This window comes from Aethalodelphis obliquidens, unplaced genomic scaffold (genome assembly GCF_003676395.1).
Source record: "Aethalodelphis obliquidens isolate GAN/ISIS:26980383/991018 unplaced genomic scaffold, ASM367639v1 scaffold9, whole genome shotgun sequence".
In the NCBI taxonomy this organism is placed as follows: Eukaryota; Metazoa; Chordata; class Mammalia; order Artiodactyla; family Delphinidae; genus Aethalodelphis; species Aethalodelphis obliquidens.
The window spans coordinates 42,597,876-42,625,104 of record NW_020837953.1 but is presented as its reverse complement, the minus strand read 5'-3'; the positions used below and the strand labels follow the sequence as shown (position 1 = coordinate 42,625,104).

At 40.6% G+C, this 27,229-nt stretch overlaps 1 protein-coding gene across 6 annotated transcripts in view; it reads left to right on the top strand.

Moving 5' to 3' along the window:
- Positions 1–27,229, top strand: part of PRDM2 (PR/SET domain 2) — a 119,341-nt gene that overhangs the window by 35,697 nt on the left and 56,415 nt on the right. For 4 of the 6 annotated variants that reach the window (XM_027110118.1, XM_027110113.1, XM_027110115.1 and 1 more), the window contains exons 4-5: positions 8,223–8,375; positions 14,353–14,479. In XM_027110118.1, coding sequence (XP_026965919.1) covers positions 8,223–8,375; positions 14,353–14,479 — 280 coding nt within the window. Of the gene's footprint in view, positions 1–8,222; positions 8,376–13,035; positions 13,131–14,352; positions 14,480–27,229 lie in introns of those variants that run through there. The other 2 variants (XM_027110116.1, XM_027110119.1) reach the window with 2 other exon arrangements.

The following is a 27,229-nucleotide window of genomic DNA, read 5'->3' as shown; positions in this document are numbered from 1 at the left end:
GTAAATATTCCTTCCTATTCTTTTTTTGTTTTTTGGCCGTGCCAGACGGCATGTGGGATTTTAGTTCCCCGACCAGGGATTGAACCTGTGCCCCCTTCAGTGGAAGCGTGGAGTCCTAACCACTGGACTCCCGGGGAAGTCCCTTCCTAGCTCTTTAAAACCAGTACTGTTAATGTTTTTAATAGTTTCTTCCCCCCATTCTTATAGATGAAAACTGATAGTTCACTGCTTCCATTTGCATGTTATTCATTTAGGCAACAAATTTTGAGTCGGGTGGATGGAGGGAAGAAGTAGAATTGCATTTCAGCTAAAATTGATAGAGAAATTATTTCTCTATAATGAGAAGACTTTAATTTTTTCAGAAGTGAAAACAAACTTTTTATCATTCACACTGTTATGATCAGATATTAACAAGTACATTTCATAATCTTTGCTATCTCAACTCTTCTAATTTCAAATTATTTCTAATTTAAAAATGGAGGCAAGAAGATATGAGACTAGAGAAGTCAACCAGCTGATTCTACAGAACCTTTTTTCAGAAAGTACCACTCAGCTCTTACTGCTCCTTTCCAGCCTCTAAACCATGCCTAGTATGCTAGCAAAAGACCTAGATCACTAGGGAAATCCAACCTGCCACCTGTTTTTTTACAGTCCGAGAGCTAAGAATGGATTTTACGTTTTTAAGTAATTTCAAACAAAGATCAAATGTTTTGTGACATATGAAAATTATATGAAACTTAAACTTCAGTTCATTAATAAAGTTTTGTTGGAACTCAACATTCATTTGTTTACATATTACCTGTGGCTGCTTTTGCCCTGCAGTGGCCAAGTTGAGCAGTTGTGACAGAGACCATATGGCTTGTAAAACTGAAAATATTTTCTGGCCCTTTACAGAAAGTTTGCTGAGCCCTGGTCTCTGTGTGTGAAAAAGAGAAGCAGTGGGAGTGAGGTCATGTCTGGGGTCTTAGGTTTACTGTGAAGCTGTGTGGTTAATAGGAGTGCAAAGATTTGGAACTTGGTACTTAAAAGTGGGCTAGCCATAGATTTCATTGTCATAGAAACTGCTATACCAATCATATTCTTTCAGGAACTTCAGGAGGGTGAGGACGTTGAAGTGCAGAGAATTAAGCGACCTTTTTGAATGAGTTAACTTGTGCTTAGATTGGCAGCTTGGTATGGTGCAAGAAAAAAATTGTCTTTGAGAGTTTATTTACTTATTTAACCCCTCTTTGTGAATAAGCTCTTACCACGTGCTGGGCACTTTCCTCAATTCTGGAGCGCTGAGCTTGGCATATAACATTTGTGGTATTGTATAGACTACTGACAATGCCCCATGGGGATTTTTGTTTGTGGAATAAAAGAATACTAGAAACACCCTAAATCTTTCCACAGATGAGAAATCTGAGATGAGTGCAGGTGACCTGCTTAATGTCTGAAACGGTCGGTTTTGGAGTTAGGTCTAGAGCCCAGATTTCTTGGTTGCCTATTCAGTGCTCTTCCCACCAACAGAGCCTAGAGATTATTACTCTTTTTTGTGTTGTGGACCCTTTTGAAAATCTCCCCGGAAAATATACAAATGCACATATATACACAACATTTTTTATGTGATTTCTAGGGTTATATGGAATTTTTAAACATCCGTCATCCAGAGTTAGAATTTCTAATTTAACAATGAGTTATTTCATTCATCCTGTGGAGGTTGATTGGGGGCCTACTTTGAACCTGTCAACATTTATTGAGCATCTGTTGTTGTGCGGGTTTCCAGAAATATTTGTGTGGTCGTAGGTATGAAACTTACTCAAAGTAGTTTCAAATGAGGGTCAAGGGTCAGGCAGTGTGGGGTTTTGGTAATGATGGCTCTGGGACTGGGCTTTGCAGGTTTGAGAGGCCCAGCTGTTTAGTTTTCAAATTTGTATTTTAGAATCACCTATAGGTTGGCTTATGGTAGTAAAATGTGCTACCACCTATTAGATTTTTTATTTCCCTTATTCTAGAATCTTCAGAATATTTCAGATACAGTGATGCCTTTGAATAGCTCTTAAAAGAAGCCCTGGTTTTCTAAAGCAATCTGAAGAGTGAAGTGGTTGATACCAAAGATCCATTTTTGTCTATAGCTCTTGGAAAGTTACTTCTGTAGGGTGGTGTCTTATGGTCCTTAACAAGCCCTCTGGGCGTCTAATTCTGGAGCTCAAAAACAAATGGAATGTGAACAGACCAAGAAGGTGTAGTGTTTCCTAGGTAGCAGTGTTAATACAATTCTTTATAACTTATAAAGACATAATTTTTATTAAATGTTTTCCTTGAAATGCTCTTATTCCAAAAGGTTATCCTTTTTTTTTTTTTTTCCTTTATCCTTACTTTTAAATGAGGATAACAAGCTCCTCATAGATTTGTTTGGCTACAAATGAGATCATATATATGAAAATACTTGACATGGATGACTCTGGCTAAGTAAATATTAGTTGAACCTGAACATCAAAGAGAAACTCTTGAATGATCATGTAGAGGATAAAGACACTTTTTTAAAAAAAATGGTTGCGTATTTAAAGATTACTGATCTTTATTTTTTGCTTAGAATTTCATTCTCTTCTAATGTTAGAGTATGGGCTGTAATTTGAACCAAGAAGTTAGAGTACTGTGTGGGGGGAAGTCCTGGAATCGACTTCTGAATGCACACTGAGTTATTATTTACTTATGGAAATGCATTGGGAGGTAAATGCCATGCAAGTTGGGAGGTAAATGCCATGCAAGTTGGGCTAGTGGAGATGTGAACCTCCTGTCTCCCCTTTACTCCTTTTGTCAGTCTGAACACATGGAAATATAATTAGATGTTGTCTGTCTTCCAGGGACAGACAGGGAAAGTGGAAAATGATCATAATGTTGGAAATTCAACAAGCTAGATCCCCAGAGAAAAGAGATGAAAAGGGACCTCAGACAATATGACAAACCAGAGCCACTGGAATGGAGCTTGGACCTCCAGGAGAGGTTTCTGTGTCCGTCAACAGTGTGTTAGAGCTCTAGGCTACATACAGGTGGAGGGGCAAGTCCAGAGAACAGCCAGCGGAAGGCTTTACTTCTGTAGACTCTAACTGTGGCGGGACTGGTTTGGATGACTAAAACACTTACCTCAGAGTGAGGAGGTGCTCTGCCTTAATTCCTGGGAGTGATTTCTGTCAAAGAAGGTTGGTTACTGCAAGTTGAGAGTGGGTAAGGACCTCAGGCAAACAGTTGAGGGTTGGAATGATGATACATTCATGTTAATTGAATGAGGATTTTTTTTTTAATTTGCAAATTTGAATTAATGCATGTATATTATAACAAGTAAATGATCAGTTAAAACCCTCACCCCCAACCCATGAGGTAATAATAACTATGTTTAACAGTTTGGTTCTTTACAGACCTTTGTCTGTCTGTCATGAGGGTATAATTTTGAACGTGCTTCTAAATTGGAGTGTGTGCTAAAATGTGAATTTAGATTATTTTTAGGGCTTTTGAAATGATTGGATTAAATTGAATTGAAATTGGGTGGTGTGAAAATTACATTCTGTTTGACAGTGAGTTAATACCTAATCTTTGTTTAGTGGTAGGGGCGGAAAGGAGGTTAGGCCTGGATGACCCAGGGGAGGTTAAGGATGGGAGGAGGGGGTTGGAAAGAGAGAAAAATAGAAATGGAGCAGTAAATGCGGGAACCAGGTTTGAATCCTGGCTGTGACTCTCAGTGACTTCAGAGTTCTAGTAAAATTATCATCTTTCCCTAGTGTCCTCATGTGTAAAAGGGACTTAATAATATTTCATAGGGTTCTTGTAAAGGTTAAATAAAATAACACGTAGAGCATCTAGCCCAGTGCTTGGCATAGAGGTGCTTCCCTTCCTTCAATTCTTTCTCTCCAAATAGGGAATTTCCATTTGAAAGTTAACTTGTAAAAATTTTTTTATAATAGTACATAATCAGGTACCCTTGCTTTGTTAAAAGGGACTGTTTATAGAGGAAACATTATTAATTATATGGAAGTATTTCTCCTTGGGATCAAGTCAGCTGAGTATTTCTTAGTCATTATCAAGATTTGGAAATAGACTTGTTATGTATCATTGTTGAGTTTGAGCTGGGCTGGGAGTTTTACCTGCCTTTGCATTGTCTCTGCCCGAAAGGAAGGGATTCTAATTCTCCCTGTCTTTCCACTACCCGAGCCTCGTGGTGTTATGGTACATGTGCAATCTAGTACTTTGTACTTACATTAAGCAAAATTCTGTCACATTTTAAAAGATAGGTTCTTTGTGTCAGTCACTGAAGTTAATTCTGATTGGAAACCAAAGTTTGACCAACTGAGGTAGGAATTGTATGAAAACACATTTTCATCCCAGTTCCTAATTACAAGGTTTGACTCTCAATAAAAGTGAGAAAGCTACATATATTTTTTTTAAATAAATTTGTTTATTTATATATTTATTTTTGGCTGTATTGGGTCTTCGTTTCTGTACGAGGGCTTTCTCTAGTTGTGGCAAGCGGGGGCCACTCTTCATCGCGATGTGCGGGCCTCTCACTGTCGCAGCCTCTCTTATTGGGGAGCACAGGCTCCAGACGCGCAGGCTCAGTAGTTGTGGCTCACGGGCCCAGTTGCTCCGCGGCATGTGGGATCTTCCCAGACCATGGCTCGAACCCGTGTCCCCTGCATCGGCAGGCAGACTCTCAACCACTGCGCCACCGGGGAAGCCCAAAGCTACATATTTTTTAAAAACTTTGTATGTGTGATGATGATGATGGGAAGAGGATGGGGGGTGTGAGCCTAGCATTCAGCAGATCTTGGCTGCCTTCCTTCAGACTTGGGTTTTCATTCATTCTCCCCACCCTCTTCCCCTTTTTTACTTAGAGATTATACTAAATCAGTGGAGGAAAGGTAGAAAATTCAGGTGAGCAGAAGAAAATAAAAATTATGAATAAATCCCACTTCTCCGAGAAAACCATTATTAACATGGTCACGTATTTAAGTTTCAGATTATTTTTCTCTTCATATATTAATATGTTTAAAACAAAAATGGTATCATCTAAGCCATACTTTATATAAATGGCTTTATTCAGTCATCAGTGTATTATGACTTTTATACTGATAAGTATATTTCCACAACTTCTGGTTATCTTTGTTTTCTCCTAATTATAGAGATAATGTGTATTTACTGAAAAAATTCTTAAGGAATACAAAGATAACAGAAGATACAGGTTTCCACGTGAGTCAGTCTTTCACACACAGTATTTGTTAAGGTCTGCTTAGTATTCCACTGTATGCCTGGATTGTCATACTGAACTAATCTGTGGTGGTCTCCATTTAGCAATGAATTAGAAACAGTCTGTAGTAAACCACGCTGCTGTGAACATCTTCGTACATACATCATGGTATGATTGCCCAGTCATCTCATGAGAATAAATTCCTACAAGTGTATATGCTGGTTAAAGTGTGTGTACATTTTAAAGTTCTTTGGTCAGTATTTCTTAATTCCATCCAGAAAAAATTAAACCAGTTTATTCTCTGATTAGCGTTTTGGGGGAATGTCTGCTTTCTAATGCTGTTTTTTGGGTTTTTTTTTTCCCTTTAAAAAACAATTTTTACCAGTTTGACAGGTAAAAACATTACTTAATTTGGAGTTATTTTTGATTGTTAGGTAAATTTAATTTTTTTTCTGTGAGGTTTTGGCCATGCGTATTCCTTTGTGAATTACTTGTTTGCACGTTGTAAAAAAATTGAATTGTTCATCTTTTTATATAAAACTAAGTATTTTAGTTTAAGCATGACTTAGTAGATGCCTTAGTCTCTTTTGTAACAAAACGAGCTGTACATAAATACTTCACTCAAGTGGAACACCTTGCTCTTTGCAAAGGTCTTCATTGACCTGGGAGCCAGGAAATGTCGGCACAGCCTTATTATTATTCTCCAGTTGGCCTATAGACTCTTGATGCCTCTCTCCAGCTGCCTTTAACTGTGTGGGATTTTCCAGCACCATCTCTGCGTTTGTCTGTAGCTGTGTCAATATATGCGTGGGGAGTGAGTGGGACTCTGCTGTCTATGGTAATAAATCCAAACAAGACTTCTTATTCCTAAGTTAATAAAAAGTAACTAATATGGACTGTTAAAAGACCAACTGACTACTCCATTTTCCTTATTTTATCATGCTGGCAAACAGGGCAAAAATATCTCTTAAACATTTTAATGTAAAGTAGCTTAAGTTATTTTGGTGTGTAAAGTTTAAATTTTGTATTGTGATTCTGTGTCTTCCTAACATACCATGTGGGGCTGCACTTTCTCTTTGTTTTAAAGGGAGAGCAGTGCGTCAGGCATGCTCGCATGTGTACAGGCTGAGGGTGAGTGTGACAGTGAGTTTGAAAAGGAGTGAAGTGTGACATGGATAACCTCTTATTAGAATGGTGCAGATAGGTGTTTTAGTAAACAACCAGTTTTTGAATAAACTCACTGTGGGTGCTTACGGGCTAGTGAAAATATTGACACTTCGTGGTGACTAAATAGAGTAACCACAAAGCACCTTCTAGCATGGCACCTGTCACATAGTAGGTGCTCATTAAATGATGACAGTTATACGTTCGTATATCATTTCATTAATTTCGTAGTTATTTATTGAGAGCCTACTCTCTGCCAGGCACTGGTCAGGGTGTTGGAGGTACTGCAGTGAATGAAAAAAAATGAAATGTCTTCTCATGGAGCTAATACTCTGGTGTGGGGAGATAGTCACTAAATAAGTAAGTAAGTAGATGATCCCACACTTTAAAAGAGCACAAGTACCATGAAGAAAAATAAATCGGGGAGATAACTGGAGGTGCTGATGGGAAGCGAAGGATTCGCAGCTTTAGCTAGGGTGGTCAAGGAAGGCACTGTTACGTAGAGGTCAAGCAGAGCTGGGATTAAGCCCATCTTTACTACTGATTAAGTGAGTGACTTTGGGAAAGGTATTTAATCTTTGATCCTTAATTTCCACGTTACAAAAAGGGATAATAATGAACCTGATGCATAAGTTTAAATGAGATAATACAGAAAGCATGTAGCAGTATGTCAGATATCTAACTCGCAGCAGGAAGAAAGTGTTGTTCGTGGCTAGGAAGGTGGGCACTGCCCTGGCAGTCACAGGCTGGGAGACACAGGCATGCCCAGAGGAGCCGAGAGTGGGGGCTTTGTTCCTGCAGGAAAGCTGCCGCAAAAAACAGTGTTTAATGTGGGCAGGAGAGAAAAGAAGAAATGAGTGGTGGGAGTCTTTGCTGTATGTGTAGGGAAAACACAGAAGCATTCAAGATTCTCTCCTTTCTTCCAAAAGCGAAAGTAAAAGACTCATTCCTTTTGCTTTGTTTTTGACAGGACTGTCACCAATTGATTCTGCAGTTCTATTTCAGTGCCTAATCAAGTGTTTTACAGTCTAATTTTGGGGAAGTAGAATCTAGATAAATGTATGTATGTATATACAAAGAAAGTTAACAATAGCTGCTCAGTAGATTGTCTTTAAGATGAAGGACTGAATGCTGGAAGCATCTGGCAGGAGGAATTCACTGACAGAGGATGATCAGGGGAAGCTTCTTGCAAGAGTAGAGTTGATCTGACTCCTCAAAGAGGGGTCGGGTTTTTGGTCTTGTTTCGGAAGGACACCGGTATTCCCTGCTCTGGATAGAGAAGGTTTTAAGGTCAGCGGAGTTTGCAAAAGCATCATACCCTGTCACCCACGTGGAGGTTCACACCGCATGTTCACTTACTGAAGTTTCTGTCAGCCCTGCAGTAAAGGCACCTCCTGAGCTGTGAGCCCCAGCAGGACTGGGCCTCCACACTCTGACTTGCAGAGCAGCCCAGAAAGCTCAGGGCATCCGGGTGCTGTGGAGCACCGCTGCGGGCTCACTCTTCCTCTGTTACCCTGAAGGGAGTAGAGCTGTCACTTGTCTTTGTGTACGTATTTGCGAAGCATTTGGAGATCATCAAGCGCATTTCCTTATAGCACTTGAAGTTTAGGAGAAAAAAATTACACCCAAATAGAAAAATAACTAATGAGGATTATACAATTTTGGATCTCAGTTTTCATCTTTATTTTCCTTTTTTCTGTTGCTTATTTATTTTGTTTCCGTGAAATGCTTTTATAGAGTATTTGCGTATAATGAGCAAGAACTGTCTTAGAAGTTGAAAATGGAAACCTTTAAACGATATTTTATTTTAACAAAATGTGTTTTTCCCCCTCCCAAGGTCTATTACCCAAATTTGGGGTGGATGTGCATTGATGCCACCGATCCAGAGAAGGGGAACTGGCTGCGCTATGTGAATTGGGCTTGCTCGGGAGAAGAGCAAAATTTATTTCCACTGGAAATCAACAGGGCCATTTACTATAAAACCTTAAAGGTAAGAGTGTTAGAATTAGCCTGCCGGTAGTTACTCGGCATGCGTTTCTGCAAACGCTGTCCTCAGTCGTGACCGTCGGGAGTGAATTTGAAGACCTTGAAAGGGTTCTATTTGAAAGTGGTTCATCAACACAGTGAAAGGTCTGTGTTTTAAATATACAGTTGCCACTGCTTCGTGTGAGGAAGGGCACTAAAGCAGGAAGATGGTGTTGAGTAGTTACGTACGGCGTCTTTATAGGTACTGAGGAGTGAAGCATGTGGCAGCTGCTTCCCTCCTCTTAAGATATAGATGCATTGGGAACTGTCTGACTGGCCAGTTTATCTAACTGTAAGAAACTCAATAGCTCTGGCGGTTCTGTGTTAACTGAAAACACATTCTTAGTCTTCAGTATAGTGTAGCTTTAGATTAGCTTTTCTTTTCCCTAGATTTTATTCAGAATGGAAATTATACAGAACATGTTTCTTCCTTCTGCCAGATTTTTATTTGGAGACATTAATTGTTGAGGAAAATCAACAAGTAATGTAAAGAAGAGGAAAATCATGTTTTAGAGTTTGTGGTGAGGTCAGAGGTCACTGAGTACATTCAGGGAAGTTAGAATTAGGAAGCGTTGTTATACCTGCAACAAGCAAGCCCACATCTGTCTCCCTCGTTTTCATGTTCTCCTGGAAGGCAAATCTGCACTCATCCTGCAGGGAAATGTTCTCTCAGGCAGAGTCTTGAGGCTCTAAAGATAGATGATTGTTGCTTTTTGCTTTTTGGAATAGGTATGTTTGCCAAAGTTGCTGTAAGGCAGATTTTTCCTTATTCACTTACTTCCATTAAAAATGTCATAGACTGGGGGACAGTCCATGAAAAAAATTATCTCCATGTAGGTGAAAACTCTTGATGAACAAACATTTAAGATGATGGTCAGCTTTGTAGCATGCTGAGTTTTGCCTGTGTGTAGCACTAGGACTTTTGGAAGTTAGCTTACAGCTGTTTAACTTTCCTTTGTATTTTTCCCTGTCATCTTTAGGCAGTTGGATTGCCCTTTACCTCATATAAACCCACGTCCTTGCTTTCAATTCCTGTAGGAAATATTTTTTTTTGTGGTACTTCTTCATTTAAAACTTCTATAACCTTCTTCCTGCTGGATTGTAATAGCATGATTTTCTGGTAGGCATTACTGTACAATTTTGTTACACTGGAGTTTGAAATTGGATTCAAAATTTGATTCAATAATTCATTCTGTTCTCAAATTAATTTAAAGTGAGAGTTACATCTGGTTGAATCAGTGAGGCAGAATTCTGGTGGAGATGAAGTACCAGCGAGGGGGATACATATGAGACAGCTGAGGGAGTAGGAATGAGGTTCCAGGGCAGAGGAAGCCCAGGGAGATACTGGGGCACTTGGCAGTTCTTTCATCAGACCTCAAGTTATGATGTGTTCATCTCTGATAGCAAAGCCGAGAACCATTGAGAAGCAAGAGAGAATAGTGTTTGGGAGTGAACTCTGGAACCAGACCCCTGGATTAATCCTGGCTTGCTGTGTGACCCAAGGCAAGTCATTGTGATTTTACTAGCTGTGTAAATTTAGGCAAGTCACTTTCCTGTGCCTCAGTTTCCTTATTTGTAAGATACAGATAATTATAGTGTCGACCTCATATGGTTATCATGGGTGATTGTGGGTAGATTTCTAGCACCTACTAAGTGCTACATAAATGATAGCTGTTATTTTTGGCAAGGCAGTGTAGTGTCATGGTTAGGATTGGGGACTCCGGAGCAGACTGCCTTGTGAGCAAATTTTGGCTTCGAGATGTGTGACCATGAGAAGTTACTTACACCCTCTGTCTTAGTTTTCTCATCTGTAAAAATGGAAGTAATAGTAAAAATTAATAATACAGTTGTGAAAATTAAACAAACCAATATGTGTAAGATTCTGTGAAGAGTTCCTAGTCTAACCTAAGTACTCAAAGTGTTAACTAGCTGTACTACTACTGTTATTTTTACCTTTCTTTGTTGGAAGTAACATAGCTCTGATCTTTGCAGACCTCCCCCAATCCTGACCTTTGATGTTTGCTCAAGTATGCATAAGGCCTTTCAGATTCCTTACTTGTGATTATATTCTTCTAGATTAAGCTTTCTGTGGGTTAGGTTTTGTAAATAAATTACATGTGATGTTCTGTATCACCTTCTCACCTGTAATCTAGGTAATCACCTGGTTTTGTTTGTAATATGATTAAAAACTGTTTTAAATTCCTGAAGGTTAATTGTTAGCTTGCTCTCCATTCATTCATCTATTTATTAGTTCAGCAAATACTGAGTGTCTACTATGTACCAGGTATTCTCCTATAGTAGTGAACAGAACAGACAAGGTCTCTGGTCTCATGGAGCTTCCATTTTATGGGGGAGGTGGCAGATAATAAACAAGTGAACAAGTAAACAAAATAATTTCAGATAGTGATAAGTGCACTGAAGACAATAAAATGTGATAGATTGTGTAGGTAGGGGGAGGGCTGCTGTAGCTCTGGTAGGTCAGGGAAGACAAGACATGGGGACACCTCTTCCCTTCCCCCACTGGCATGGGAAGGAGCCAGCCACTCGAAGATCTCTGCTGGAAGAGCAGTTCAGGAAGCAAAGGTATTGAAGTGGGAATAAGCTAGATTTTGGGGTTTTTTTTGTTTTTTTTTTGTTTTTTTTTTCTTAAAGGAATAGAACAAAGGCTGGTTTGGGTAGAGCAAGGAGAGGCGGTGAATGGAGCTGGTAAGGTGGGCAGGGGCCAGATCGGGGGGCCTACTGGCCTGTAGGGAAACATATGAGTTTTAGTCTTCAGTTCACCCATTTGAGAATTGAAGCTGTCTGACCCGTGACTTTTAAAAGATCATGCTGGGGGATAGATGGTAGGTGGGTAAGCGTGGAGTGCTTTGTGTGTTCTCATAATTCTGGAGTATTCCTCTTAATTTGACCTAGTGTCAGGAATATTTGTGGCAACCCTTGCCTGTACCTAATTGGTCTGGTAAAATTTCAGGTTTATATTTACTGATATTTAGAGAAGAGAGTGTGCTTCGTTCTATAAGCCTGTCAGAACCCAAAGGAAGAGTTTAAAGTCTTCCTGTTGTTGTTTTTTGTTAAATATCAAAATATATTTAAAAAAAGGTTGTTTGGACTTTTGACTTTATTTTTTTAAATGTGGGTTTGTATTTCCTGTGTTTAAGGACATAAATTTTCTTTTCTTCTGAAATTTGACTTACAAAATCTTAAATGCGCTTAGCAGTGCAGAAGAAAAAACTACAGTACAGAAGAAGCAAGCAATCGTTCATTTTAAAAGATGTATTATTTTCCTCTTCTTCATAAAGCCCTGTTATTTGTGTAGCTGTTTTAATAGAAAGTTGGGAAGTACATAGCTCAATAATGTCATGATCATCTCAGTTGCTAACAATTTTGAAGGTTGTTCAGTAGCTGACAAATCAGGTTGCTCTTAATCTAGCTATTCAGTTCATTAACAACCATTTAGAAATTGTATATTAGATTTGAGGTAAAAACAGATACTGGGGTGTTTTGTGGTTTTTGCAAGAACAAAATCGGACCCTCCTAAGTAGAGAGTCTGTGCTGATATTTAACTTCACCCAGTTGCTAGTACAGTTAGTCCTCTGCACAAGGTTGGAGTGGCATGAATGTAGATGCTTAGGCTGAGTCGGGGATCAATCTCGAAGATGTCCAGTAGGTTCTTCTAGCCAGTGTTTTGGTTATGCTGTTTGGTTTAGGAAGAAATGGGGAATATATTTTCCCTCACTCCTTTTCATGTTCTTTTTTACTTTTGTTTTATTTAAGACTTTACATATCTCTGCGGACCCTAATCATTTCAAGTATTATATGATAACACCATTTCATAAATATGTGACTTGTAACAAAAACATAGAGAAGAAGCATACTATATATACATTTGGAGCTAGAAATAGTTTACTTAAATAAAGAAGCTCATTCCTTCAACAAGAACAGGTTAGCTCATAAGAGTGCCAAAAGGCATCTCTAATGGCTATTTTAACTCATTAAGATTTTATACATTAGATTAAGTTTTTTTGTTTTAGGTGTAACTGATTCAAGAAGGGAAATAATACATTGGTTTAAAGATTTAAAAAATGGCAGGTTTTAGCCATCCTTGGAGGAACAAAGGAAACAGTGGCTTGTTCTTTTATCTTAAAGAATTTAGAATATTTTAAAATTTGGACTATATAAACATTGAGTTCTGCAGAGAATGAAACAAAATAATATTTACTTTCAAAGACTTTATCTAGACTAGAAGGTATGTTGAAGTGACTACGTTGTTTCTAAATGGACATCTTAGATGGAATTCCTCCTGCCCCTAAAACGAGGGTATCCTCTTCCATAACTATAGTGCAGTGATCAAAATCAAGAAGCTCACACTGGCACAGTGTTTTATAAGCTAATCTATACTTTATTCAAATTTTGTCAGTTCCAATCACGTCCTTTTAGGCAAAGAAAACTCCATTGAATTCAGTTGTGATGTCCCATCAGTCTCCTTAGTTTGTATAGCACCTCAGTCTTTGTCTTTTATAACATTTCAGTTTTGAGAGAATTGATCAGTAATTTTTGTAGAATGTCCCACAGTTTGGCCTTCTCTTAAGTTTTATCTTGATTGAATTACATTTATGCATTTTCAGCAGAAGTGATGCTTCACTTCATCTCCAGAAGTGATGCTGTGTTCTTTTCTGTGCATCATATCAGGAGGCATATGATGTTGACTTGTCTTATAAAGGTACTGTTTTTCTCTTTGTCATTAATAAATGTTTTATGGGGAGATATTTCGAGACCATGCAAATATTTTGTTATTCCTCAAACTTTAATCTACTAGTTTTAGCATCCATTGGTGATTCTTGCCTGAATCAATTATTAATCTGTGATGATTGTCTAGTTGTGATTTTCTAATTCCATTATTTCTTTTTCATTGATTAGTTGGGATCTACTATAGGAAGAGCTCTCCTTATTTATTTACCTGTCCGTTCATTCATTCATTTCTTCATTCATTCATATCAATATGGACTCATGGATTTTTATTTTATTCACTGGGTTTTAGGTGGAATTTTACTTGTGTTCATACTCTTGGAACTTTTTGAACAGATGAGTCATTGTGAGAGAAACCAATAAGCCATTTCCTTCAGTGTTACTTAGGAGTGTAATCTTTCCACTCAGTATATTTTTTCTTCACGATCTTGTTCTCTAGGTATAATCAGCATGGTGGTGGTGTACATGACTGTTAAGAATTCATGTTTTAGGAGCATGACACGTGAGGTATTTTTAGGCATTTCTTTCTAAATTTAAAAGTTGTCTTGTAGACTCGAGGTGTAGTACAGAGGGCAAGGCAGTGAATTCTCCAAGGACCGGAGCAGGTTGGCAGCAGCGCAGAGACAATACACTGCCAGGACGCTCGGGTCCTCAGCACCGCCTCTTCTTTTAGCATTTCCGTGATATAATTAGCGGTGCATTATAAATGTGCACTGGCATGTAGGTCTTATCATGCTTAACTTGCTCTTGGACTCTGAAACCTGCGCTGATAATTAGCTTTCATCACGTCTTCCAAACTGCCAGGGTGTTTTAAATTATGCTTTAATTTTCTCATCAGCTTAGGTTTCGTGGACATTGTGGTTCCGTGGCATATTTTTCCTTCTGCGTGGTTAGTTGTGAGGCTTCCAACAGTAAGATTCCGGAACATATGGCAGTTTTAAGTTTAAAGCGATCCTATCAGATCCCGACATCCACCGGATGGACTCCGGGGAGGAGGCGGCCGGGAAGTGAGGTCCTCCCTCCAGCAGAGGGTCCCTTCCCGCGTCGTCCGGCCCGCGGCCGCCGAGGCGGAGGAGCTCTTCTTGACGGGCTGGCCTCGGGCGGCCCGGCTGGGAGCACCGCCCGCCTGCCCCGCCCCGCCCCGCCAACAACCTTCGCTCTGATTGGCCCGGCGCCTGTCTCTTCTCTCCCCGCAGCCAATCGCGCCGGGCGAGGAGCTCCTGGTCTGGTACAATGGGGAAGACAACCCCGAGATAGCAGCTGCGATTGAGGAAGAGCGAGCCAGCGCCCGGAGCAAGCGGAGCTCCCCGAAAAGCAGGAAAGGTAGGAGCCCGCTGCCGCCCCTGCTCCCCGCGGCTGCCCGGCCCGGGCCGAATCGGGGCTCGGGCAGCACCCGCAGCTCACAGTGACCTTTTCCGGACCCGGTGCCAAGCCTCCCCCGCGCCCCCCCGCCCCGGGTGCAGTTCCCCCCCTCCCCCCCGGCGCTGCTGAATCACGGCGCCGGACGCCGCGCTCGAGCTCTTTTCTAACTTGGGGTGGAGGAGCCGGGCGCGGAAAAGTGAGTGGACGCGCACCGCGAGGGGCCCGAGGCCAGTTGTCACTTCCCTTGTCCACAGCGCAGGTCTCTGGATTTGCGGGTGGGAGCGGCGGTCGGTCTCTCCAGAGCCGTACACTGCACGCCCGGTATATTCTTAGTTTTTTGTGCTGTTCGCCAGCAACGCGTCATAAAATGTGTTCCGAGAGTGACATTTCCAGCTCCGCAGATTCGGCGGCCTCGTGTCCATCCGCCCGGACTGTGCGGGAGGGCCGGACGCGCTGCGGCCGATGCACTGGCCTCCCGGGGCAGGGAGAGCCGGCCGGGCCGTACACTGCCGCTACGCCCGGGCCGGGCCCTGCCATCCGGCCGCCCCACTCCTCCCCGGGCCGGGCCCTGGGCCACTCCACGCCACTCAAGACTGCGCTGCACACGATTGCAACACTCGCGGCTGGCGAAGGTTTCAGCGCAGACCTTTTTGAAATTAGGCCATTAACAAAATGGAAGTTGAACGGTGTGCTGTTACTTTTGACTCAACTCCAACAGTTTTATTTTGTTTAATAATGTTTTCAAACAAAAGGTGAAGTGTAGTCACACTTACAGAAGGCAGGGGATAATTTCTGGGAGGAAGATAGTTTGGTTGGATATATCATATTTCCAGCTGGCATTCTCCACGTTGTTTGTTTGTTTTGTTTTTTTTCTTTTAATGAAGAATTTCAATATTAATCAGTGAATCTTTCGTAGAGCCCTGTTTGAATATATGCCAAGGCGAGGGGTATGGTAGTTTCTTACTAATATAAATCTCCTTTTTTTTTTTTTTTTTTGCCCGCCCTAAGTCTTAAATAAATGTTTGTAGCCATCTGAACTTGAGTCCAGCCTTTACTTAGAACACTGCAAAGTGAATTGTGGCAGTCATACTGTAAATAAAATCATAATGTAAACTTGACTTTGGAAAAATGTAAAAGTAACATTTAAAAATGTAGGCGAGAAGTTAAAAAAGTCTATTCTGATTTTTCCATTACATATTCTTTGTATTTTACGGTATAATCAATAACCCATCCAAGGGAGTTTGTTAGGCCTTTTACTGAATACATGTTCGCTGTTTATCTAACTCGATTTCGTCAGTTTTAGGTCATTAAATGCTTTGATCATGAATCAGATGATCAGGGTCTAGAAAATTGCCAGGTGTTTTTTGTTTGTTTGCTTTTGTTGTTGTTTACTGTTTTGAGGTTTGAGATTTTTGTTGCTGTTAGGCTTAGCGCATAATTGTTTGCAAACTCTTCACATAATTCAAATTGTTCCTTTATTTAGTGTTCACTTTGTGTATAACTAATGTCACCAGCCTTTCTAGGTAAGCTGTGATTTGCAGGGGCCGGAGTTTGGAGGGCAGCGAATCTTTACTCTGTTACTAAGCATAACTAACTCATGTAAATTTAAATATAGTCATAGGTTAATAGGTTAATAGCAACTTCATCCTAATGCTTTTCTCTGTTCAGCGTACTTTGCTGTGCATGTTTAGAACATTTCATAGATTTTTATTTATTCCTTAATTTTGTTTTTTTATTTGAATGTGGGGGAAAAAACTGAAAATAAGTTTTATTAGTGGTACATGAACTTACACATCTTCATTTTTATACCTGCCCATATTGCTGGGTTTTTGCATTGAGTTAAGTAGTTCATATTTCTTATTATCCTGTTACTTATAACTACTCCGAGCTGTGTATAACCGACTGAATCTTAAGTTTTAGTTAAAATACTTATGTGAGGCTCCCTCTCGGAACTTAACAGTCTGTTTTGAATAGCTTACTGGTAAGGAGCTGTGTTTGCTCTTTATGATCTAAAGTTTAAATAGTCAAACCTTTTTTGTTTTTAAATTAAGTACTCTGTGAAAGCTAATTTATAGCTTACAAAGACCTGAAATGGAGAACTTTTTATGTTAACTTGGTTCTATTTAGGTCTTATGTGTGACCTCAGACATTTAAATACCTTTTCAGGCAGTGATGTCAGAGAATAAATCAACATAAATTTCATTCAGTAGCAATATTAACTTAGTATTTCTGAAAGCCAGATGTTGAAGACATGCAGCTGACAGGTAGATTGACAGTGGACCTAACTTCATTTTGGTTAGGAGGCAGGCAGAGAGAAACAAAGGGCTGAATTCTTCATAGTTCTGGGCCTCTGATCCTTTGCATGACAGCTGCTGTGCCTACAGCTGTGCATTGCATGTGGTGCCTTTCAGAATTCATCAGATCGCTGGTGGATCATGCGGCGTGTTCTGGGCAGTGGAAAGCCCTGATTCCTTTGCATACAATGTGGCCCCTCCTCTTCTCTCTCCCTCTCTGTCTCTGTCTCTCTGCCTCTGTCTGTCTCTCAGTCATTCATTGAACTAATGTTTGTTAAGCCCCTGCCATGTGCCAGGCGCTCTGCTAGGTCGTACAGGACAATGGTGAGCAAAAAAGCAGCAGTAACTTTTCTCCTGGCGCCTGTAGTCTAGTGGGGGAGACAAACATTAAATCAGTAAGTTACTGATCGGGGCCTAGATGGTTGGCATGGAACAGGCCCTCAATAAATAATTTGTTGATTGGCAAACAAAGACTCATGCAAACCTGCAGTGAAGGAAGAGAACACAGTGCTGTGAGAACACAGTTCATATTGTCTCTGACCAGGGAGCATGCGGTTTTGCCAGTGGCCAAAGGTGTTCATATGTTAGGCATTTTGAACTAGAATTCTGGATTCTCACCTTTGTAATTCAGCCTAACTTCTTACATGTCTGAGCAGCCCCTGTAATGAGATTGAGCGTGAGAAGTTCCTTGGATGGGACAGATTAAACTTTCCAGGTGGAGAGGAAGGGAGGGTTTTCAGTGTTGGGTTTTCAATATTTCACTGAAATATTCGTATTTAATCCACGGGAAGATTGTGATCTGAACATAGAAAGGCCAAATTTAGAAGTATTTATCGTCTTGATTTCTGTTGAATTTGTTTGTTAGCAGTAAATGACTGTTGGCAAATGTTCTTTTAAAATATAGACTGTAATAGAATGTTGTTGCCCTGCTCTCTTTTGGCTACATAAGAACCTTACCCAGAGTTCTTTTTACTCTAAAGCAGCAGCAGTGTCTTGATGCACATGGGCTTAGTGGAAGGAATGAAAAACGTGGGACTCTCGGGCTTTTACCAGGTGTATGGCTGGGCAAATCATGTCACTTTTAATGGGGGTGCAGTTTCCATATCTTTAAAAGTAGGTGTCATAACATGGAATGGTCCTTGTGCTGTATACCCAACCTCACTGGGTTGCTGTCAAGAGCAGGAGAGATAATAATAAGGAACATCTCTGTGCAGCATGTGGGTCCGTGGTACCTGTAAGTGCCACTGACAGAATGTGGCTGATGGTTGGCTACCTATGTGATTCTTGCAGAGGAGCTACTGAGCTTGTGAGTCAGTTAATCAGTCAGTATTTATGGAGCACTTGTATTAGCGCTAAGGAAGCAGTGGGTCCTCCCTCTCCCTTCCCGTGGCGGGGCCTCACTGTAGGCTGCTTCTCTCTTACTTTAGACCTACTTCTAACCTGTTGACTTTCCTGTCTATAGCAAATTAGAAGGAGGAAATTAGAAGAGTTATTTGTAGCAGCAAGTAGTTTTATAGCTAATAGCCAGACAGTTAAGAAGACAAAGTTTGTAACAAAAACAGTAACGAGCTATAAAGAGCACAGTGCCGTGAGATCCCTTAACAGGTTCACATAATCTTTTCTAAAAGCTGTAAATAGTCCCTGAGATCAACCCGTTTTTAGTATTTATCTAAGGTGACTTTTAGTCACCACAGAACAGTTAAATTATAACCAGTTTAAAAAGGAAATAGTTCATGTTTCCATAATTAAAATTGTTCACATAAAAAACCTGGAGATATCCACCACCCATCCCCTCACCTTGTTATTTAACAAGTATATTCTGTGTCAGACACTATGTTAGGTGCTGGAAGCTACAGCAGAGAACTAACATAACCCAGGTCCCTGCTTTCATGGAATTTACATTCTGGAGAATGAGGGGACAACCAACCAACAGATGAACAAGACAAATCTTATAATGTTAATAAAGTGTGTGTGTGTGTTGCAGGTGGTTACGTATGGTGTGACTGTGGACGGGTAGCCAGGGATAGCCTTTCAGAGGCTGTGACTTGACTGACACAGGGGTGGGCCCTGTCACGTTCTCGGGGCTGAGAGCTCCAGGAAGAAGGACCGGATTGGGTGTTCTTCTAGCAGTGTTGGTTATTTATTGCTGGGGTGGTGTATGGGGAGAGCCACCTGGAACCCCACATGAGTCTTTCTGTTTGAAACTCAGTTGTGCAAATGGACATACTGGCCCCTTTCCCACCAGCACTGCACTCAGTGGCAGGATTGGTAGGGGAGATTAGAGAGACGAGTAAAACATCCCGGGAGGAGTTTATCGTCTGTTTTATTGCAGCTCAGTGTGGGTCAGGTTTACTAGGTGTTCTAGTTGATGTGTGTACAGGCTCTAGAATAGGGAAGGGGTTGGCAGGAGCCCTCTGGGAGAGGAGGTGATGCTACTTTGTTGTCGAAAAGCAGAGCACAGTGGGGACGCCTGTGAAGAATATTGAGGAGGGGAAGAAAGAAAGATTTGGGGAAAGAAACTCACGGGGACATGAGAGGTCACAGGACATTGCTGGACAACAAGTAGAAACAGAGATGCGGCAAGAGGCCCTGATGGAGACGTGGAGCCTTGTGGGCTGTGTGGCGCTGCAGCCAGACGGAGCAGTGAGCCCTGAGTAGTGCTGAGTGGTACTGAGCAGTCTCGTGGGCATTCCCATTTAGCCTCTGCTTCTGCGTGGTTTGTACCAGCTCCAGATGAGGAAATGGACACGTAGCAAGGGTGGATAACTTGTCCAAGCTCTGTCTGCCAATGAGTGTCAAGAGTCAGAGCTTGAGCCCAGGTTTTGCATGCCTTTTCTTCTTCATAATACTCTGCTTTCTGTCTACTTGTGCCTGTGGTGGACAACAGCAGAACTGATAGCACTGGTTCCATTTAAAGTTAAAATTAGAGAATACATTTAATAAAAGCGAACAGGTGGACTTCAGTGGAGTTTGATGTCTTCCTTCCCCAGTAGCCGACGGCTCTTTTCGAGGTTCCTTGGCCAAAGCTGAAGAGTGGAGGCCTGGCTGGATGACAGAGGCGTAGCCAAGGTGCCTGAGGATGATTGCAGATGGGCCCTGAGCTTTCTGGGTGCCTGGTGGGCAGGTCCTGTGCCCACTTACAGGGCGCTCATCCCTAGTTCTTGTTGGCAAGTGTTGGAGCAGGGCTTGGGGCAGTTGCAGGTGGCTACGATCCTGTGGAGATAGGGCCCCAGCATTAGATGTTACATGGCTTGTGAGCTTGTCGCCTTGGGCCCAAGTGAGCAGTGTCCTAGTCGGTCCCCAGTGGAGCTCTCGCTGCCACTAGCTGAGTGATGCCTTTGCTGAAAGTTGGGTGACCTGTCTCTGAGGGTTGCCTGCCTGGCTGACCCTGCTGGTTTGTGGTCTGTTTCTAAAAGCTTAGTGCAGCTTTAATGTTTTTGCAACAGTAAGAATCTAGGAATTTTTGTGATTTCTAATTCTACTGCTACTGCATTGCTCTAAATTTAGGTAAATAAGTTGGTTGTTTTTTTTTTTTTGCGGTACGCGGGTCTCTCACTGTTGTGGCCTCTCCCGTTGCGGAGCACAGGCTCCGGACACGCAGGCTCAGTGACCATAGCTCACGGGCCCAGCTGCTCCGCGGCATGTGGGATCCTCCCGGACCGAGGCACGAACCCGTGTCCCCTGCATCGGCAGGTGGACTCTCAACCACTGCGCCACCAGGGAAGCCCGGTTGATATTTTTGTGCCTTTGATTCTTGCTGTGTATAACCTTGTTCATAGGGAAATTTATGGATTAACTACAGGTTTTCAAAGCATTTTGCAGAGTTTCAACTGTATTTTAGTGGATGAATTTGCAAAATTCTTAATATATACCATAATGGAGTGTGTTAGGAAATATGCTGTGCTCTAAGGTTGTTATCCTGGTTCTCCTGTCCATGTGGAAACTGGAAGGTGAGACTTGCCTCATACAGAAAAAAAGGATTAATTATTAAGTTTTCTAAAAGGTAAAAGGACCTTGAATGTAGGGAGTTCAAAATCGTTGATTTTTAAAAATCCAATTGTAATTTGAAAGTAAAAAAAAAAAATTTGCTGTGCTTTGCCTAGATAAAAATACTGGGTTCTTTTTCTACATTATGAATTCATTATTGTTTTTAAAACTTATCGAGTATTTCCTTTTCTTAGGCAGTTTTACATTTCTGTTTACAGAGCTGTTACAGTATTGGGTTGGCCAAAAAGTTCGTTGGATTTTTGCCGTAAGATGGCTCTAGTAAGCGCTTAGTTGTCTTTAACTTCACTTGAAATGGTTTTGTTAGATTGCGTTGTGACAGCTGTCATTATCAGCATGCATTTAAAAAGAATCTTATCAAAATTGGTGACCCCGCCCGTATGTTCGGGCCTCTCACCTCTCACTGTTGTGGCCTCTCCCATTGCGGAGCACAGGCTCCGGACGCGGGACACGCAGGCTCAGCGGCCGTGGCTCACGGGCCCAGCCGCTCCGCGGCTTGTGGGATCTTCCCGAAGTGGGGCACGAACCCGTGTCCCCTGCATCGGCAGGCGGACTCTCAACCACTGCGCCACCAGGGAAGCCCAAAATTGGTGAATTTTTGTGTAGCCATTTTAATATTGAAGATGGAAGAAAAATGGCAACATTTTCGGCGTATTATGCTTTATTATTTCAAGAAAGGTAAAAAAGCAGCCTAAATGCAAAAAAAAACCCCCAAAGATTCGTGCAGTGTATGGAGAAGGTGCTGTGACTGATCAGATGTGTCAAAAGTGGTTTGTGGAGTTTTGTGCTGGAGATTTCGTGTTGGACGATGCTCCACGGTCACTAGACCAGTTGAAGTTGATAGAGATCAAATCGAAACATTAATTGAAAAGAATCAATGTTATACCGCATGAGAAATAGCCGACATACTGAAAATATCCCAATCAAGCGCTGAAAATCATTGGCACCAGCTTGGTTATGTTAATCACTTTGATGTTTGGGTTCCACGTAAGTTAAGCGAAAAAACCTTCTTGATTGTATTTCTGCATGTGATTCCCTACTAAAACATAACGAAAACGTTGCATTTTTAAAACAAATTGTGACTGGCAGTGAAAAGTGGATACTGTACCATAATGTGGAACGGAAGAGATTGTGGGGCAAGTGAAATGCACCACCACCAACCGCACCAAAGGCCAGTCTTCATCCAAAGAAGTTTTTGTATATGGTGGGATTGGAAGGGAGTTCTGTATTATGAGCTCCTTCTGGAAAACCAAACGGTTAATTCCAGCAAGTACTGCTCCCAGTTAGACCAACTGAAAGCAGCACTTGGCAAAAAGCATCCAGAATTAGTCAACAGAAAATGCATAATCTCCCATCAGGATAATGCAATGCGTGTTTCTTTGATGACCAGAGAAAAAAACTTGGCTGGGAAGTTCTGATTTCTCTGTCATATTCACCAGACATTGCACCTTTGGATTTCCATTTATTTTGGTCTTTACAAAATTCTCTTAATGGAAAAAAATTTTCTTTTCCCTAGAAGACTATAAAAGGCACCTGGAACAGTTCTTTGCTCAAAAAGATAAAAAGTTTTGGGAAGATGGAATTAGGAAGTTGCCTGAAAAATGGCAGAGGGTAGTGGAACAGAACAGTGAATACGTTGCTCAATAAAGTTCTTGGTGAAAATGGAAGATGTGTCTTTTATTTTTACTCAAAAACCGAAGGAACTTTTTGGCCAACCCAATACATGAACTTCCAGAGAGAATTACAGAGAGGAGAGTGTACTTTTACATTTGAAGTTGCCTCTGAAGAACTGAGGAATTGGATAAATACCCCAAGGATACCCTCAAGCTGGTTAAAAATTAATAGACATTTCCTAACCGTTAGAGGTTGTGTGGGGAACTGGGAGTTGCAGCTTCAGACAGGCTCACACGGTGCTCCTGTTGGCATTCACGTTATCTGCTCATACTCTGCGTGCCGCCAAGGACAGTTGCTTTTATTAATGTTAATAGCTTGGTCGACATAGTTTAGGAAGTTGAATGACTTGGAGAAGCAGGAGTTATTTGAAAACATTACTGTTGTTTCTCAAAGTGAAGAAGATAAATGTGGAAAGCAACCGGTTTTCTTTATTACTGCTCAGATTAAACCAGTGTCAGACATTACAAGAGTTCTTGGCTGAATTCATTCATTACAGTGTATTTTGATAGGGACACATCTCATGATTTGACACTTACACGCACATCATGTCGTCAAGTGATGAACCGCTTTCTGTTGATGGTGACAATGACAGCAGTTACTCGTTTCTTTAGCACGTCTGTCTTGTGCCTAGCGCTGTGCTTGGTGCTCCGTGTACATCATTGCTAATCCTCCCAATAGCCCTGCAAAGTAGGGAATCATTTTCCTCCTGTGTGGATGAGGTCACTGATGTTTGAGGGGTTCCATGGTTTGCCCAGGTTCGCCCAGCTACTAAATTGTTCAGCTCCGCCTTGCCTAAATCTAGTTTTTGTTTATAATGTTTCTAAGCAGGACACTTACACTGAATAAGTAGCAGTGTTTTATAAGGCTTTGCTAATTAGCCAAGATGAATTTTCACTACTCACTTTAGAATTGCCCACTTTAATCCTAAATAATAAGGCAGTGTGATTAAGTGAAATCTTTGGTATTGGAAAGCTAAGTTATGGTGAAAACTAATGCCTTGAGTTATTTTTGCTTTGGGGTTTATGGATTAAACAGATTTATTGTATTCCTTTGAGCACCTCAAACAGCTTTTAAAAAAAATAACAGATTAAATTTTTATCCCTTTCCAGCCCTTGTCTATTAAGTGTTTTGGTTTTTTTTAATGACATATTTGTTGGTTTGAGCTTCTTATTATATTTCATTTCTCTTAAGTTGTGTATTATTTTTGAAATCCGTTTGGAAACCACAGGAACCGAGTGAGACATTGCCTTGGCCTAACTCCCTCAGCAGTGTGGATGGCAGAGGGATTGTGTCTAGGATTGTGGAGTTCTTCCATTTTGTTTTATTGATGATTTCAAGAAGCCACTGATGTTTAGTGTCCTCCTCTGCACTAGTGTTCTTTTGTTGAGAATGACTGACTCTTCCACTGAGTAAAATATAACTTTAAAAGTTTTGTTAAGCTGAATGTTATATAGATCATGAACATGTTTTAATTAACATACACTCTAAAAATTAAATCTAGAAACTGATTTTAAGTGTAATTCTGATTTGTTTGTGGTAGAATTGAGTTAAATCATGCTTATTAGTTTCCTTCACTCTCATGATGTGACACCAACAAAAGATAGGGATCTTGTTTGTTTTGTCAAAATGTTTATGGGGGCGTGGCTTTTTATTTTTTACCTTTTCCTTTAAGAATTCATGAACTGTTTGAAGCAGTAGCTTCTTAAGAGGTTTTGTTTGCTAATAAAGCTGTTCCTATTCTAGCATCTTGGCTCATTCTGGAGGAAAAGCAAGAAAGGAAATAAGAATGAGAAAGGAGTTGCCCTAACCTGTTTGTGTGCACTCCTGAATTCTCCTCATGTGGGGCAGGGGTGATTCTTAATTGTGTTTATCCCACAATAGAGTCTTTAGAATATGCGTGCATGTATAAAACTTAAAACTTCTTGGATTTGTAACAAAATGTAATATGGCTTTTTCCACCTGAAACTTTTACTGAGAGTTCTTCATTCGGTTGTTCCTTAAAGGTTTAGTAAGTCCTTAACACCCTTACCCACACTGTAGGCCGGACGGAACTGCTGCTTAGTAATCTGTGCTTTCATTTTTCAAATTTCTTAAGCATTTTTCTTTCTGTTCTGTTTAAATTTTCTCTAAAAATTAAGGGAAGTAACTTTGTTTAAAAGGTTAAAACTTGGCACATATATTGAGAAAAAGTCCTGAGGGATTATGGGTAAGAGACTAGAAAATCCTCAGCATTCTGAAGCACTTATTGCAGCTATTTATTTCCTCTTCTCATTTTTGTGGTCATGACTCTGAAATTTAAAAATATTTTTTGATAGAAGTTTTCATTATATGATGGTGTAGTTATATAGTAAATTTAATATACTTTAATATTACAAAGAATATTTGAATAGCTTCAGAGGTAAGAGATTTATTTTAATGATAAAATAATGATATTGTATGTGTGTGTATATAAAAATACCAGTTTCTAAGATAAGATTATGACGTCTGAAATCCTTGCTATTTTGATACTTTAAGAACTTTAAATTTTATATGTTCTTATTAGTTTAATCAGTATCTGAATGACCAAAACCTAATCTCACCCTTAATGAAAGAGCTGTATGTTACCCGTTATGTGGAGCTGCAGAGGATTATCTTTGCTTTGGTTAAAAAGAAAAGCAGTACATAATACTTAGACTAAAATTCATCTTCCCCCTTATTTCTAGTAAAGCTACAGTGATAAACAATAACAATCTTTTCCTCTTGTACTTATAATCCTACCTCTTGGTGCAGTCTTTTGTAGGTTTCCTGAGCCACCACATGCCACAAAAATGAGGGCAAACTGGTTTGTTCACCCGTGTTTAGAACCCCCAAACAGAATTATGTGTGGTGTTTGAAGTTGAGGGACAGTTTAGAATGGGCAACACTGAAATTTCTGTGCCTTCTGTTATTTTTCTACCATTTGGTTTCTTAGGTTCAGTTTTCCATCTCTTGCCAGTTTGAGGTATAGAATATGCCTTTCTAGTTCTGTTGGGTGTATTTTTGTTTTTAAGCTATGAGGTTTTCAGAACCTGTTTTCCTGTGAAGTAAAGCAGAAAGTCTCAGGTCCCTGTGAGGAATGGGAGGTCACTGCGCTCCACCTCCTGCCTTGGTCCCTTCGCTGTGAAGATGTTAGTGCCGGCATCAGTGGAAACCCATGTTCATTTCGACCAGATTTATGCTGCCGGCAGCACAGTGGTCGTTAGTTGCAGTTTTGATCTTTGTCGGTTTACACATATGGATTGTAATTTTTGTAGGATTAACACTGGAGTTGAAATTACAGTTTCCCCTCTCACTGTCATCCAGACAGATAAAAAGGAATAATTACCAGTAGTCTCAATCTTGGTTGGATTTTTGAACGAGGGGTTTAAGATTGCAGATTTGCTTGCTTTTAGGAGTTTTATTAGTTGCTAAATATATTATTCAGGAAGTATCTCTTCCTTGCTAGGTGTGATCATAGGAGTATTCGATAGCAAGATCAGATTTGAGTGTTAAGCTTAATAACATCTATTTGTGGTTTCGATTCCATCAAAATTATAAATTCAGGAATTGGCTGGAAAATAAATTACTGTCTGTATGCTAAAGCAAATTAAATTCATGGTTGAAGCAGAGCGTGGAAAGTATTGACTCAAGAAAAAGTGACCCTTAACTAACACTATTTCTGACCCCTTTCAGTTTTAGAGAGGTGGAGTCTTCTAAATCTCATGGGCAATTGTCAAAAAGTACATGGAATTGGTAAACTTTGTTTTCATAGGAAATGACTGTTATGTTCCCCTCCAACTTCTTTCTGTGTTAAAGCACACTAAGTATGTTGCTCAGGCTTCACTGTTGCTTCTGTATTAAATACAGCTGGATCAGTACTTTGCAAATGATACCTTGTTTAAACGAGCCTGATGTGTGTATGTTGAGGGGAGGAGAGAAGGGAAAAATTGCTGACCCAGCTAAACCTTTGAGTGCTGGGAGATGTACAATGTGTGGATTTTATTGTGGCATGCTAGAACAGAGCCTTGGAGTTACAAGGCCAGATCTAAATCCTAGCTCCACCAGTTACCAGCATGTGACTTTGGGTGGTTACTCTACACGTTTTGATCTTCAGTTTACCTGTCGGTGAGATGAGGGTAACACCTACAGTGTAGGGTTGCCTTGAACATTAAGCGAGAGCCTCACAGGAGCATGTGTGGCACACCGACCTTGGTCCACTTCATTGTAATTGGTGGCCACCGGCAAAATTAGCTCTGTGGTAACTCTGCCTGTTCTTTGGCCTATCGTGGCACGTCTGGATTTAAAAAAAAAAAAACAGAAATGAACAGTTTCAATATCTTCTTTAAAAAATCCATATATTTTGCTTTGGCAACATGGAATGAATTAAGTATAGATTACAAATTAGGTGAGAGTAAAGAGCCTCTTTGGATCTGTAACTAGATACACATTGGGACACTAGAGAATTCCTCAGTTGCTGGAGATCTGCTTCTATCTTAAAAGCTGTCTTGTTTCACTAGTTACCCCAACTAGGACACCTGTGATCACACAGGGTTGTGGCTTAGAGAACTCTTGGAATTTGATTTATTGCATAGGCAGAAGTAAACGTCTCACTATTTGCTTGCTGCCCAAATGAAGGGCTTACTGTCTTCCTGTTTCTCTGTCTTACCTTTATGTGATCCAAATCACTCGTGACTCTACTGTTACAACGAAATTTTATGCAGGTGAGATTTTGGATGAATTT